The sequence below is a fragment of the Lithobates pipiens genome, unplaced genomic scaffold, assembly GCF_037356315.1.
Source record: "Lithobates pipiens isolate NorthernLeopardFrog02 unplaced genomic scaffold, aLitPip1_a1.2 Scaffold_22, whole genome shotgun sequence".
Classification (NCBI taxonomy): Eukaryota; Metazoa; Chordata; class Amphibia; order Anura; family Ranidae; genus Lithobates; species Lithobates pipiens.
Window position 1 is genome coordinate 197936787 of NW_027507784.1, and position 16573 is coordinate 197953359.

At 40.6% G+C, this 16573-nt stretch overlaps 1 protein-coding gene across 3 annotated transcripts in view; it reads left to right on the plus strand.

The window, feature by feature from the left end:
- Positions 1-16573, plus strand: part of KATNIP (katanin interacting protein) — a 189438-nt gene that overhangs the window by 147995 nt on the left and 24870 nt on the right. For all 3 annotated transcript variants that reach the window (XM_077448812.1, XM_077448813.1, XM_077448814.1), the window contains 4 exons: positions 422-1355; positions 3323-4036; positions 6991-7193; positions 9657-9732. In XM_077448812.1, the coding sequence (XP_077304938.1) occupies positions 422-1355; positions 3323-4036; positions 6991-7193; positions 9657-9732 (1927 nt within the window). The remainder of the gene's footprint in view (positions 1-421; positions 1356-3322; positions 4037-6990; positions 7194-9656; positions 9733-16573) is intronic.

Below are 16573 nucleotides of genomic sequence, written 5' to 3' on the forward strand. Positions count from 1 at the left end.
TTTAGGTATATTGCAATGAAAAGTGCTTTTCTAATGCTATCGCTAGTTAGTTGTGTAATCTGTGGGTTGCTACTTGAAGTAAACTTTAGATTATATTTAACGAATCACCGTTTGCATAGTAGATAATTGCTGTCAGGCTGCATTGCCTCATACCATATATATATTTAAAAAAACATGGTCGGAATTCTTTTACTAGAGGTACTGGGAGATTTAATAAAAACCTAGGTAAAATATATTTGAGTGCATTTTTTTTGCATTCTTTATTTTATAGTATTTTTTTTAAAAGTACAATAGGTGGCTTGAGTGCATTTAATCTTTGATGTATAACCTATTAAAAGTTGCTGCATATTAGTTAATTTTGCTGTAAAGCACTTGCATTGTATAATTTTTTTTCATGTATCTGTATACATATCTGTTTCAGTATCTCGACATTGGCGCAAAACATTTGAGAATATACAAAAACGAAACTTTGATGTTTGATGGGTTCTTAGAGAAAGGATGCGGAAATAAAGTATTTGATTACAGCAACACTATTGATTTATTTACTGGACAAGTAAAGTCTGTCTCCCCACCTCCTCTATGTACGTCTAGAAATCAGATGGATGTAGAAAATGAAATCAGTAGCTCAGGCAGCAATAATGACCATTTGCCACAATTCTCAACCTGTGGAAAGTTGAGCCCTTTACTTCAAGCCCCTACATCAGAAAGTTACTCAGTGTTAAAAGAACATAAGTATCTTTTACATTGTAAGCTGGATGATTTAAGTACCGACAAGCTAAATAAATCTGTAACAAGACAAGTGGAAGAAAGTGATGAGACTGAAGATGTTGAAGGGAAAAGACAGAATTCGTTCAGAGAAGAAGATAGACATATAAATGAATCTAAAAAAATGCCGGAAAACTCAACATCTCCTTTAGAGCATGAAGACTTGGTCATGAAAAAACAGGAAAATATTACTGGACAAATGGTAGAAAGATCATCAAATAAAACCCCACAGTGGCTTTCTTCTTTTAACTTCCAACAGAATTTGCATGATCAGAGTTCTTCAATACTGGATCTGGGGTTGACTGGTATTCAATCTAGTAGAATGAATACTTACAAAAATGATGAAAATACTTTTATAAATGATTTTGTGCGAAGTCCCATTACACCTAGGGAACATCTAGATAGAAATGAAAACAGAAGAAACATTTCTTCTCTATCATCTAGGAATATTGGTAATGAAATAGAAACCAGTAGCCCCAAGTTCTTTTCTGAATCAGAATGGCCGGTCAGTGACAGAAGAAGGAAATTACATGTTAAGGATAAAAGACTGGACACCGATAAATGTGGAGATGTAAACCTGCCAACAAAAAGTAAGTCTGCAATATGAAACATCGTCATAACTGAACTATTTTTTGCTCCTACAATTACAGTTTAAGTATTTGTAAAGTCTCATGGTTTTTCTACCTAATGCATTCTATGCATTAAGGTGAAAAGCTTCCTGTGCTGCAGCTGCCCCCCCCCCCCAGAGCCCCCCTTTTTCTTACCTGAACCCGATTGTTCCAGCTCCAGCCGCTGTCTTGGGTCCTCATTGGATAGATTGATAGCAGTAGGAGCCATTGGCTCCAGCTGCTTTCAATCAAATCTAGTGACACGGGGGCGGGGCGGAGTCCTGCTGTCTGTGTCAATGCAAGTCTAATATGAGCAGTGTTTAGTCAACAAACAAGATAGACCAGCATATTCTTTATGTAAGAATATTGGGGTTAATTTACAAAAGGAGTAGAACATGTCACTTTGCAAAATTAATTTTTCCTCTAGCTTAATATGTAAGGGGACTAAAAGTGGGGGAAAAAATTGCAAAAAACAGCCAATCGTGCATGGAAAATGTAAAAAGCAGGATTTTTTTTTTTAATTGAAGTCAGCACAGCTTTAACTCATTTACTTATCTAAGAGAAAGTTTTTCTTTGTAAAGTGAAAATTCACTTTGTGATAAAGTATATTTTTCCTTAGCTTAGAACTATCACGACCAGCAGGATATAGGTACACAGGCATTCACCATGGTGAATGATGCAGGCTCACCTGAGGTGCAGAGTCTAAGTACCAACTGATGTTCACCAGAGCTTCTGATGATGGAGATGGATTTTGCTGTATGTTAGTACCAGGTCACGGATCACCCCACCAGGAGGTGTGCAAGCTGGGGTCCAGTAGCGAATAAGCAGGTAGGGATCAAACAGAAAGCAGTCAGTAAACAAGCCAAAGGGTCAGCAATGAGTGGTTGCAGGTTGGGATCAGGCAGAAGCGTAGTCCAGAAATCAGGCAGAAGCGTAGTCCAGAAACAAGCCAATGGTCGATAACTAGTGGTAGCAAAATATGGAGGGAAGACAGGAGCAAGATACTGGCTGGAGCACAATAATCTGGCAAACGGGAAGTGAAGAGACATGACTTCCACCCAAAAATGGAACTTACGCTTTTCAGGTCCCCCCCCCCCCCCGTGTCACATTTGGCACCTTTCAAGGGGAGAGGGGGGAGCAGATACCTGTTTTATACAGGTATTTTGCTCCCACTTCTGGGCATAGATACCCGAGCCACTAGCGGGTATCTATGCCACTCCCCCCCCCCCGCTGCTGTATTCTGGGAGACACACAGGTCCCAGAAAACCGCAGGGACCAGTGGGATAGCACAGCACAAGTCACGCATTTGCAGTAGGGAACCAGGAAGTGAAGCCGCAAGGCTTCACTTCCTAAATTCCCTCAACGAGGATGGCGGCGGCTGCACCCGACAGCCGAGGGATAGATCGACTTCGGGTGCCGACATGGCAGATACCCTGGACAGGTAAGTGTCCATATTTTAAAAGTCAGCAGCTGCAGTATTTAAAAAAAAAAAATGCAGAACTTCACTTTAATTCAGGAAGTTCATGGTAGGAGCAAAGAGTTCAGGGTTTAAGACAAACAAGGTTCAAGACACGATAATTCAAGGAATTGTCCTGGAAACTGTCCAGCATTCCAGGTAGCTCTGCAAGAAGAGACATTTTGGGCACATCAGAGGTTGCGGGTTCAAATCCCGGCCCTGACACTTCATAAATGAGATGAAGCTGACCTGACTTCAATCTTCTAATCATGTGCAAGGTTGTTTTTGTTTTTTTACTTTTATTTGCACATGATTACCTATTTTTGCTAAGTGAATTTTCACTTGTCTTCCATTTATTCTCTAAGCTAAATGAAAATTCTCTTTGCAAAGTAAATACACTCTACTCCTTTTGTAAATCAACCCATTGATTCAAGTATATAAAAATTGTATGTCACTGTTACAATTCAACTTTTTTAAACATATTTTTACTTAGGTAATCAAGGAAATTTTAACGCCAAGCAGAGTTGCAGCAGGGATCAAGATAACATCCTAATGGAGTCATGGACTTCATTAATGCAATTTAATCAGTCTCAGCGTGGTCGAATCTCAAACATGGAGTTTGAAGGGGATATCTTTGATGAGTTTTTGCAGCAGCAAAAAATTGGAAGGCAACATGTAACAAAAAGAGATAACCAAGAACTGTCCAATGCAACAGATGTGGCTCTGTATGAAAATGACAAAGATGATGGAATTGAGTTTGAAATTCCAGTTTTACCTTATGGTCAGCGCTTATGCATTAAAATAGTAACTACCTGGGGAGATAGACATTATGTTGGACTTAATGGAATAGAATTATATTCTTCCACAGGCAACCCCATTCCTATTACAAAAATTGAAACTTTCCCCCCCAATAAAAATACAGTATCTGCATTTGCTAAAGACCCTAGAGTTGTGTCAAACCTTATCGATGGTGTTAACAACACACAAGACGATATGCATCTTTGGTTAGCACCATTCACTCTTGGAAAGAGTCAATATATTTACTTAGACTTTGCATCCTCATGTCAAATAGCTATGATTAGAATATGGAACTACAATAAATCAAGAATTCATTCATTCCGTGGTGTAAAGGACATTAAAATCATTCTAGATCACACTTTGATTTTTAAAGGAGAAATTGCCAAGGCATCAGGCACTCTGTCTGGAGGTATGTACAATTCTTTTGGATCTCTGTTAAAATAATCAGTTAACCATTTAAAGTGATTGTAAAGTCTGTTGTTTTTATTGGAAAAAAGACGATACATGTTACACTTACCTGCTCTGTTGCAGTGGATTTGCACAGAGCAGCCCGGATCCTCCTGTTCTCAGGTCCCTCTTTAGTGATCCTGGCCCCTCCCTCCTGTTCAGTGCCCCGACAGCAAGCAGCTTGCTATAGGGCCACCCAAGCCGAGTCACAGCTCCCTGTGTCCTTTCAGACACGGAGACCCGGCCCGGCCCCCTCTCTTCCCTGATTGGCTAGCTGACTTTGACAGCAGCAACAGCCAATTTTCGCTGAGACATTCGTCGACATTGCTAGACAGAGAGGGATCTCAGGTAACTATTAGAGGGGCTGAGGGAAGCTGCTGCACACAGAACGCTTTTTATCTCAATGCATAGAATGCATTAAGATAAAAAACCTGCTTTTACAACCCCTTTAAAGTTGGTCTTTGGAAGCATTAGATCTTCTGCCTACAAAAAGACCCTGTCATGAAAGCAGTATGGGGGCTACAAACTCTGGCTTTCTTCTAATAATGGGTAAATATATAGATAGGGTTGCACTAAATAAAAACTGAAAAATTAAAAACCAAAAAAACAATAATAAAAAAGTGTCCAAAAGCGATGTAGCATTATATCTAATTTCCAAGTGTTGATACTCTTGATGTGCATCTCCACCATCCAACACCATAGAAAGTGATCCATGCAGCAATGCCACCACTAAAGGCAGAAATGTCTGCCTACCAGCTCCAAATGACCTCTTGATACAAGAGGTCATTCACGCTTATGGCTATAGCCCAGCCAAGGCATTTAACAGTTCCCGGAGCTCTCCTGTCCTTTGCGAACTACTTGCCCAGTTCGCTAAGGACAGGAAAGTTCCAGGAACTGTTAAAGAATATTTACCTATTTTTGAACTGTACATATGTCTTTCAGGAAAGTTGCTGCTTATAGCATTAAGTTATTGATTTAGCAAAGTTTTTAGATAAAGTTAAATGCTTTTTGCCAGTGTCCTCATTTTTTTGAGTCGCAGACCTGAAACATGCATGCTGTAAAAGAGTTTTAGGATTACAATTTTTGTTGCAGGTCAGTATGAAAGCTAGGCATCCAGCTTTATCGAAATGAATTGGTAATTATCTCATGATCTCAGTGCCCCATTGAGATTATAGATTAGATATATCTTATTCTGTTATGTCTTACACCTGTCATATAGACAGGAATGGAAAAAAACTTTTCTCAAACCCCTTGTTCTGTTGAATAGACATGACAGAGTATAAAACAAAGCAATAACAACAGATTGATAGATCATTATTATCATAGATCTTAAAACGTTTGATAACCCCAAAAAAAAACATTTTGATTCTGGTCCCTTAAATCAGATTACACAGCACAGCGCTTGTGCTATAATTTTCTCCCCTCTAAATTGTAAAAATAAACCTCTAAACCTACCACTTCCTGTATGCCCTCTCTAAACAGACCATGATAACCAGGGGTGCTCTGCCCTGATCACCGTGGGCAAAGTGCCTCCCTCTGTGATAGGCTGCCTTCTCCTCTCTCCCCCTTCCCCTGCCTCATTCCTCTCTGTGTCTGTCTCCGGCCTGCCCCCCCACTGCTATTCTTGTAAAAAAATAAAATAATCAAAATTGTCACTGCCAGCCTTTCTATTCGAGGCTGGCATAGCACACTATGTAATTTGTTTTAAAAAACAAGCGCTGTAAATAACAAGGAATCCTCTATCAGGCATAACCCCCCCCCAGCAAGGCAAAGCCTGATGGTCATGTCTGTGTAGTCTCTGTATACAAATTAAGTTCTTTAGCTAGTTTTACTCAAGATTCCATATGGAATTAGGAGACTGGTTTATCTAGATTTGTTCCTATGGCAGTCAGCTAAGCGGAGTGATACCCGTATCTGTAACATTGGCAGTCGGCACTGGACTCTGTGCAATGATATATTTCCTGGTGAACCAGAATGACACAATGTATTGTGTCATTCTGGTAGCCGGGGGAAAGGGTGTACAGTATCTGCAGCATGGACTAGTGAGTGGAAATCCCTCAGATTATACTGGTACCAGATTTGTATGAGGTGGTGTGAGGGTCTCCATATTACTGGTCTTCTTTAGGGAGATCTCGGACATTGCTGCTAGAGCTGGTCCCTGTATAGAGCTATCGGGATTGGCCTTCCTAAGACTGACTGGAGTGCCATCTCTAGACCCTGCTGGTACCAATGTGTTGGGATTGCCTGGAATGTGATCTGTGGTCCCTGGGTTCTGCATTGTGGCACTTACCGGACAGGAGTGTACTAGATAACGTTTGGAGCAATCTACCTGCTGAGTGTCTTTAAAAACTGTTTGCGTGTGTACCTAGAAGCAGGTAAAGGGTGGTCACACCAATATTGATTTGAGTTGGATTCCTCTTCTGTAAATGTACTTTATATTTTGTTAATTGATACAAATAAACTATTAACACTTCTTTTTGAAATTGATTTGATTTTGAAAACATTCTTAATTTGCAGCATTTTTTCACACCTGCCTAAAACTTTTGTACAGTAGTGTATATCTTTCATACACAACCCATCCTTGGCGACCAGTGTGTGTATGTGTGTGTGTGTGTGTGTGTGTGTGTGTGTGTATGTATGTATATATATATATATATATATATATATATATATATATATATATATATAACCTTTTTTTTTTTCTACTTTTATTTAGTGATCTGTAGAAATATGAAAAAAAAAAGTCTGTTCTCAGTAGCTGCACGGTTTTTCAATCACTCCATATATTAAAGCATTTTTGCTAGATAAAATTCCATTGTGTGCAATTGCAAGTTTTTCCAGAAAGTAATTTGAAACATTGTTATCTATATTCTGTTTGTCTATTTTACCTTTCATTTTTAAATTTCTCAACTGCAGAACAATTTGGGGATACAATATTGTTCACCACCAGCGATGAAATTTTACAGGCAATATCAGTTTATGATCATACATTTGATGAGAATTTGGAAAACACATGTGTTCAGATAGATGAAGAAAAAGTGAACGTTCGTCCAAAAACCGCAGACAGTGGTGGAGAGGGAATGCCAATGGCAGAGGCAGACTACAGTGAAAAAATACAGGTGATGACTAAAAGGATATCTAAAGGTTCTATTTAAAAAAATAAAACAAAAAAATGACATGTTTACCTCCTCTGTGCAGTTGGTTTTGCACAGTTGGTTTTGCACAGAGTGGCCCCGATCCTCCTCTTCTGGGGTCCCTCGGCGGCACTCCTGACTCCTCCTCTTCTCGAGTGCTCCGTTGGAGAGCTGCTCTCCCTCGGGGCTCCTGTGCGGGCGTGCTCCCATGTATTGCTGCTGCGTCTACTTACACAGGCAGCAGTACTCGGCCCCACCCCCTGGCTCCCGTGTCATTGGATTTGATTGGCTCCCACTGTTTCAGTTGTCAATCTGTCCAGTCAGGACCCAAGACACCGGCTGGAGCTGGTGTAGTCGTCCCCATCGCTGGAAAGACCAGGTTCCGGTAAGTGAAAGGGGGCTCTGGGGGGCAGCTGTATCACAGGAGGTTTTTCACTTTATTGCATAGAATGTACAGTGGTGTGAAAAAGTGTTTGCCCCCTTCCCCATTTCCTGTTCCTTTGCATGTTTGTCACACTTAAATGTTTCGGAACATCAAACCAATTTAAACAATAGTCAAGGACAACACAAGTAAACACAAAGTGCAATTTGTAAATGAAGGTGTTTATTATTAAAGGTGAAAAAAAATCCAAACCATCATGGCCCTGTGTGAAAAAGTGATTGCCCCCCTTGTTAAAACATACTGTAACTGTGGTTGTCCACACCCGAGTTCAATTTCTCTAGCCACACCCAGGCATGATTATTGCCACACCTGTTCACAATCAAGGCATCACTTAAATAGGAGCTGCTTGACACAGTAAGGTCCACCAGAAGATCCTTAAAAGCTATACATCATGCCGAGACCCAAAGAAATTCAGGAACAATTGAGAAAGAAAGTAATTGAGATCTATCAGTCTGGAAAGGGTTATAAAGCCATTTCCAAAGCTTTGGGAATCCAGCGAACCACAGTGAGAGCCATTATCCACAAATGGCAAAGACATGGAACAGTGGTGAACTTTCCCAGGAGTGGCCGGCCGCCCAAAATTACCCCAAGAGCGCAGCGACGACTCATCCAAGAGGTCACAAAAGACCTCACAACAACGTCCAAGGAACTGCAGGCCTCACTTGCCTCATTTAAGGTCAGCGTTCATGCCTCCACCATCAGGAAAAGACTGGGCAAAAATGGCCTGCATGGCAGAGTTCCAAGGAGAAAACCACTGCTGAGCAAAAAGAACATCAAAGCTCGTCTCAATTTCTCCACAACACATCTTGATGATCCCCAAGACTTTTGGGACAACATTCTGTGGACCGATGAGACAAAAAAGTGGAACTCTTTGGAAGGTGTGTGTCCAAGTATATCTGGCGTAGAAGGAACACTGCATTTCATAAAAAGAACATTATACCAACAGTAAAATATGGTGGTGGTAGTGTGATGGTCTGGGGCTGTTTTGCTGCTTCAGGACCTGGAAGACTTGCCGTGATAAAAGGAACTATGAATTCTGCTGTCTACCAAGAGATCCTGAAGGAGAATGTCCGACCATCTGTTCGTGTACTCAAGCTGAAACGAACTTGGGTTCTGCAGCAGGACAATGATCCTAAACACACCAGCAAGTCCACCACCGAATGGCTGAAGAAAAACAAAATGAAGACTTTGGAGTGGCCTAGCCAAAGTCCTGACCTGAATCCTATTGGGATGTTGTGGTATGACCTTAAAAAGGCCGTTCATGCTCGAAAACCCTCTAATGTAACTGAATTAGGACAATTCTGCAAAGATGAGTGGGCCAAAATTCCTCCAGGACGCTGTAAAAGCCTCATTGCACGTTATCGCAAACGCTTGGTTGCAGTTGTTGCTGCTAAGGGTGGCCCAACCAGTTATTAGGTTTAGGGGGCAATCACTTTTTCACACAGGGCCATGATGGTTTGGATTTTTTTTCACCTTTAATAATAAACACCTTCATTTACAAATTGCATTTTGTGTTTACTTGTGTTGTCCTTGACTATTGTTTAAATTGGTTTGATGTCCCGAAACACTTAAGTGTGACAAACATGCAAAGGAACAGGAAATGAGGAAGGGGGTAAACACTTTTTCACACCACTGTATTTAGCCCCTTTAATACATAGTATCTTAACTGAAAACGAAAAGCAAAACTGAAACAACATTGCTGGCAAATGGCATTGTTATACAAATACTATTTTCCTTCTTATTCCCCTCAAATTCTCCAAGATAACTATTTTTTAGTAGTTGGCAAATTATAATCTTCACTTTAGATGGGATATTACTGTTACCACCTTTTGCAGTCCAGTATTTTACCTCCTTTGAAACTGTGATTGGCTGTTGAAATGATTAGAAAACAAAGTGTAACCACATTCTAATGTGTTAATCTTCCATATACTGAATATGCTTTATATTGTGTTATTGTATATATCTGTGCTATTGCAGTTTGCAATTTTTTTATTTATTTTTTACAGCTTTTTGATGTGAAAATTAAAGCAGAAAGTCCTCCAAATCTTGCCAGCACGATACCTGGTGTATACAGGGGTAAATGTAAGTATTTTAAATAATGCAAACTTCACTTAAAATGGCAGTGTTTTGTTTTGCTTTTTTGCATTCCCAAATTTCCCTTGGTACCGCAAGATCAGGTATTGTCTATATGTGAAAAGGTGAATACCTTGCATCAGTAGACATTTAAAGGCTAAATTCACCTTTTACATTTTTTTTACTCTGCAGCCTGAAAGGCATTGCACCCACAATCAGCAGCTCACAGGTGCAGTACCAGGATCCTGTCTGCCCATAGCTCTGCTATGGGCAGACAGTTACTGAACGGCAGGAAGAATCTATGCAATAAAGTGGCCCCCACCTACCCTATGGGTAACAGTGCTACCTAAAACAATGTTACATACAAAAACATGAATGTAAAATTATAATACCCCCATTAGTACAATAAATAATCCACCAATAAGTGTCCATATTATAAAAACCTTCACATACATAGGAATGTAATTCACAAATGGTAAGAACAAAAAAGTGAAAAAACTCAAGTCAGTGTATAGTGATATGTCCCATTCATCCAACACAGTGCAAAGTCCCACAAGAGACAAAAGAAGTGCTCCACTGTGTATCTTCTTTAGAAGACCTAGATCACATAGATTTCACACCAAACTCACCAGAAAATTTTGACTCCTTGTATTAACAATAGAGTCAAAAACAGCATATGTCTTTATGTTCAGGATGTCAAGGGCCTCTGTGTTATCGGCATCTCTTCCTGCTGTCCCCCAGGTTTTAATGCGTTCTCTTCCAGGCTTAACCTGGGAAAGGTACTCCATATCCAGACAATAGGGAAGAAGGAGAAGGATCCCACATAGTGAAATGACTGTTTGTTTTTTTTTGTTTGTTTTTTTAAGTAAAAAAGAAATGCACTTGCATAGATAAAAAACGGTAAATTGTATACTCACCTTTCCGTAATTTTCCTTTCCTGGTGCATCTTCATGGCAGCATGCATATGGGTTGTGGCTTCGCCCCCACAAACTGATAGGACTGGTTAACTATAAATCAAAATCAGACCCGGCTCACAGCATTCTCTGTAACTCTCATCACAATTTTCTGTTTTCCTGGCGCATCATGGCAGCATACATATGGGGACTAACTCGCCATACGGGAGCGTCCAAGAAAATTTTATAATCATCAGTAGCGCAAATGTATGCACCATGAATTTTCCAATTTTACTGTCCCGAGCCGGGTTCACCTATTAAAGTTTTATGAAGGTGTCCTGGGAGGACCATATTGCTGACTTTCAAATACCTCAGGAGACTCAGCGCTGATCTGTCCAGAGCTGGCACTGCCCTAGTTAAATATGCTCTGAAGACCGCCAAAACGGGACGGCCTTGAAGAGTAGGCTCTTTTAATTGTCTTAACAATCTAGGAGGTGACTGAGCATGTTGATGCTGACTGACCCTGCCTTAGGCCACGCTGGAACCAAGAACATATTTCAGATTTCCTGAATGTGAAAGGGTAGCTGGCAAGTAGGCCACCAGCGTTAGCTCAACATCCAGGGAATGTGGTTCTCTCACTCAACCAAGAAAGACGGCAAATTTACTTCCTGGATAAATTGGAAGGAGAAAGACAACCCATGGATAAAAGCAGTCTGGAGTTTAAGGACTGTTCTGTCTGGGTATAATGTTAAGTGAGGCTCCTTGAGTACAAAGCCTGCAGTTCTGACATCCTCCTTCACAGAGGTTGTAGCAACCAGAATAAGGTCTTTATGGTTTGCAGAGTGTAGTCAGTTCAGTAGGATAGAAGTGAGGCCTTGATAGAAATGTGCACCGTAAGCAAGTTCCACTTAGGGAACAATGGTTTCCTGTGAGGCCTATAACTTCATGCAAGCCTTTTAAGGATTGCATCACTAAAGGGTTAAGGACTCCTTGACCTCTGCAGTGCAGACAAAGCTGAACTTTGAGCTTTAAACATATTTGAACCTAGGCCCTTGTCCAGCCTCAGTTGTGGAACCTTGGCTGGTTTAGGTTATAAAGGACTCCACGCTTTGCTGTGTGAGATCTGCATAATTTTCCCATATTCTTTGGTAAATCTTATTCATGAAGGCCTCTCTGGATTGACACAAGTTAGGCACTACCTGCACTGAGCATAATTGACCTGGTAGCCACTGCCACTCAACTTCCATGCCATCAGAAGTAATCTCTTGGAGCTGGATGGCAAAAACTGTCCATGAGAGCAAATCCGTCATCACTGTAAGCGGCAGTGGCGATTCAATGCTTAAGAGCAGGAGAGAGAGACGCTAGAGCCTCCTAAGCCAAAAACTGTATATTTGCAATTATTGATACAGGAAGCTCCACAGCCTAAGGATTCTACCCTTCCACTATTGACTATCCACTATTGACTAGGCATAATACAAATCTTGCTCCTCTTGCTAAAAGGAGTGAATGACAGAAGTGCTTTGAACACTACTCAGTTCAAGAAAATTCAATACTATTCCTCATAAGCTTAACATCCCATGACCTTAAGCAGCCTGGTCTTTGAAATTAGTCCCCCAACCTTTTTAGCTGGGGTCTGATGTGATAATGTTCCATCTGAAAACAATTGGTCAGTTACGAAGAACCAAGGATACTCCAGCACTGTTCTGCTGGAAGAGACTTCACTCCCAAAGCACCTTTGGCTTTCTCTTTCTGAGGATGGAAATTCCCTTGTGTAAGTTCTACTGAAATTTTCCTGTCGCTATTGCAGACAGTAAGACCTTTGTGAATGCCCAGGGGGAGATGTACAGGCCAAAGGGGAGGAACTCAATTGGTAGAGGAATTGAGGATGAATTGGGACAAGTAGGTGTCTGATAAACCTACAGGAGAATCCAGTCTCCCAGATTTATGAATAATATAATTGATTGGAGGTTTTTCATCTTGCACAACTCTAACTTCCTGTCCTGCTTTTTCTTTTTTTTCTTTAACTTTGCACTGGGCACAGATTACCTGGTTATTTTTATTTTTTTCTAGGAACAGAGGGGAACCAAATCCTCATCTGCTCTGGGTATCCAGAACCTTAACGATTGCTTTTTTTTTTTTTTTTTTTTTTAACTTTTCCATCAACTCTGGTAGCCTTGCTGACTGGAAGAGATTTAAAGGTGAACTTCCCACCTGTCAATGCTATGTGATTGTTATGCTCATTGAATTAGACCCCTGCATTGGTGAGCTTGTCATGTTATACTTTTTCGATAAAAAATGATTGTACCAGAAAGGCGGACCTCCCTTAAACTTCCACCAATGTCACGCCAATATAGTTGATATGGCCCATTGATCCTGACGGTTTTCCCTCCAGGTGTGTGCGTAAAGCTTCGCACAGGTACCCAATGGATTAGTGCACCATTAAAAAGGGACTTTTGCTGAAGATTGGGTACTTCTCCAGTTAGTTTACTAATCTCCTCCCCCACCTGTAGGATTTTTTGATCGTCAGAAGGCTCCCTCCATCTTGTAGTCCTTACAGGACTATAGATATTGTCTCTCTTTTTCTCAATCTTCACTACTTACCTAATCCCTATACCTTAAAGGCAATGGGTGGTCTGACTGGACAGTGTTTCCCATAGAAACAGAGCAAAGCAGCAGATTGAAATGAAGAACAGAATAATGTTAAGTCTCCACTATTGGGACCTGAAAGTGGCATGATTTTGCCAAAAATGTGATGCGACTTGGAGCAATGCCTGTTATATTCTTAAGGTCTATGAACACAGATATGAACGGACTCGTTTGAAATCATGGAGTACGGCTTGTCATACAACTTTGCAGTAACAAGTCACACTAGTGGAAACCAAGCCCTAACACAGGGATCCCAGAGCAAGCATTGAAAAGGAGATGGGAAAAACAGGTGAAAGCCTTAAAAAGGAAAACACCTGCAAACAATGACCACATAAGCATCCAGCATGCATGAGTAAAAAGCTCCACCATTTGTTGCCAAAAAAAAATGCCATAAAACCATTTAGAACTCACATTTGCCACTAGTGATGATATCGGTGCCTGAGCCTGTTTAGATCACCAACATGGAAAGCTCTTAGCCAGGAAACACAGATTCCATCTTGGAAATGGCAAACGCCCATAACACAGAGAAAGAAGTAAAAGGCATATGGAAAGCAAAAGGAAACGCTGTCACTTACGTCAAAGCTTGTTTAAAGCTTTCTTTGAGAAGCCTGCACCACCAGAATGGGGCTCCAACCATAGAGCTCATTTAGAGACTGTACAGGAAGGACTTCCACCCAAGAGGGGCTGAAAATGCCCCCCAGACCACGAAAATGGGGCTCAAACCATATAGCTCATTTAGAGGCTGTACAGGAAGGACTTCCACCCAGGAGAGGCTTAACCTGGCTGGGGTGACAACCGGTAAGAGATACCTCGCGACTCCAGTCCTGATCAGGTGAGGGAAAAAAAAGGAGAATGCTGTGAGCCGGGTCTGTTTTTGATTTCTAGTTAACCAGTCCTATCAGGTTGTGGGAGCGGAGCCACAACCCATATGTATGCTGCCATGATGCACTAGGAAACAGTGTTTGCTTTAGAAAATAATTATATGCCCACATTAAAGATGGCCATCATATATTTTCGGTGCCGGAAGTGACGTCAAACAGGAAGTTACCGCTCAATAGGAGGATCAATGTATTTTTTTTTTTTTTTAACTAATAAGGTATAATAATTTTATATTCATGTTTGTGTATGCAACATTGTTTTAGGTAGCGCTGTTACCCGTAGGGTATTTGGGGGTCACTTTATTGGATTTTCACAGATGCATATTACACAGTATAACAGCAGCAACATACATTATATATATTTTTTTAAATTTGGGACTTTAATGGGTAAATTGCGTATCCATAGCGCGAGTATCTATTTGCGGAAGAATGAATGAACTATAAGGACGCTCACCAGCACCTTTGCGCTGGTGAACTAGAAGCCATCAGCTGCACAGGCTAATGGTAATGTAGTTCATGCATTCACAGAGCTCTGTGAATGAATGACGCAGCCATTTGGGCAGAGCACGGCCATGCTATTTTTTTAATTCTGGCAGCTGGTGTGGGAGAAGATCCCCCCACCCACTGTCACAGCAGGGAGGGAAGGGTCAGGAGGACAACGGGGCACGAGCTAGAACATGTTACATGTTCCACCCTAAATAGGGTGTTGGGCAGGGAGTGCACCAGAAACCCAGAAGTAGGGAACAATGTACGGGTCATCGCTTAGCCGACAGCGGCCAACTGTCCACAGTACATTGAGGACCAGCAGCTGCTAAGAGGTTAAGATCTAAAGGACATTCCTCTGTAAGATTCTCTGTCTGAGAGTTTTAGGACTCATGGATGCCTTATTGGAGGCTGTTCCTTTCGCTCAGTTCCACCCAAAGCCCATGAAGCACAAATTTGTGATGATTTGGAACAAACACAATCCATCTCTCGACTTCCTTAAGCTTTTCTCCAGCCTATCAATGAATTCCGTTGTTTAGTGGATTGCTAATCCATGTGAAAAAATATAAACTGAATATATAAACTCGCACTAAGTGGTGTAAAAAAGTGAATAAATGAAATAAAACAAGAATGCAGCTGTTACACACAAAGTGCTAATCACTTGAAAAAAATAAAATTAATATAGCGCTCCAAAAACACAATAAATATCCCAATGTATATTAAACCAAATAATGCCCAAACGAAAAGTGACAAAAAGTGCTCCAATCCGAAGGTAAGCAGTGCAAAAGGGTTCAGAAATATTCAGGTGTGCAACACCCCCTCATTTGTCCCCACTCACCGGATTGAGGCGACCCACAGCTTTTCAGTCTGGTGGGTCACTTAGAGCTTTGTAATGGTGTCCAGGAATTGCAAGCTCTAATTTTTTATAGGATTGCTAATCCGGTCTTGGAAATGGGAAATTCCTTTCTCCCACCTTCATGGAAAGTGATAACAGATGCCAGCCTTGTAGGCTGGGTCAGAGTGTTTCCATCACTCACAGTTCAGGGAACCTTGTTACTTAGGGAAGCAATACTCCTGATCAAAATCTTGGAACTCGGAGCAAAAAAATTGTAAATTCTCTAGGGACATACAATGAATGTGTAATCAGACAATGCCACATCAGTGGCCTATATTAATCATTGGGTGGACCCAGGAGTCAGGCAGTCTTGAAGGAAGTAAATCAGATTATCTCCTGGATGGAAAAGCACTCTCTAGCAAACTTTGCTGTTCACGTCCTGGGAGTGGACAGTTGGAAGGTGGATAACAAAAAGCAAGATACTCCCAATGGCTTATACACAGCTTACAGGTATATATACATATACTTGTAATAAATATATATAATATACTCTGCATCCAGTGTGGCCTATATCTACAGTGCATTCCGTGGTGTACTGTTTTTAATATACTTCAGGCGGTGTATTAATAAATATCTATATACATATACAGTCTAGTGTGTGTGTATGTGTGTATATAGTATATATACTCTGCATACAGTGTAGCCTATATCTACAGTGCATTCAGTTTTGTACTGTTTCTAATACTTTTCAGGCGGTCTATTAAAATATATATATATATATATATATATATATATATATGTGTGTATGTATGTATGTATGTATGTGTGTGTGTGTGTGTGTGTGTGTGTGTGTGTGTATATATATATATATATATATAAATATACTCGGCATCCAGTATAGCCTAAATCTACAGTGCACTCTGTGGTGTACTGATATTAATACACTCCAGGCAGTGTATTAATATATATACAGTATCTCCCAAAAGTGAGTGCACCCTTCACATTTTTTTAAATATTTTCTTATATCTTTTCATGTGACAACACTGAAGAAATTACACTTTGCTAGAATGTGAAGTATTGAGTGTACAGCTTGTATAACCATGTAAATTTGCTGT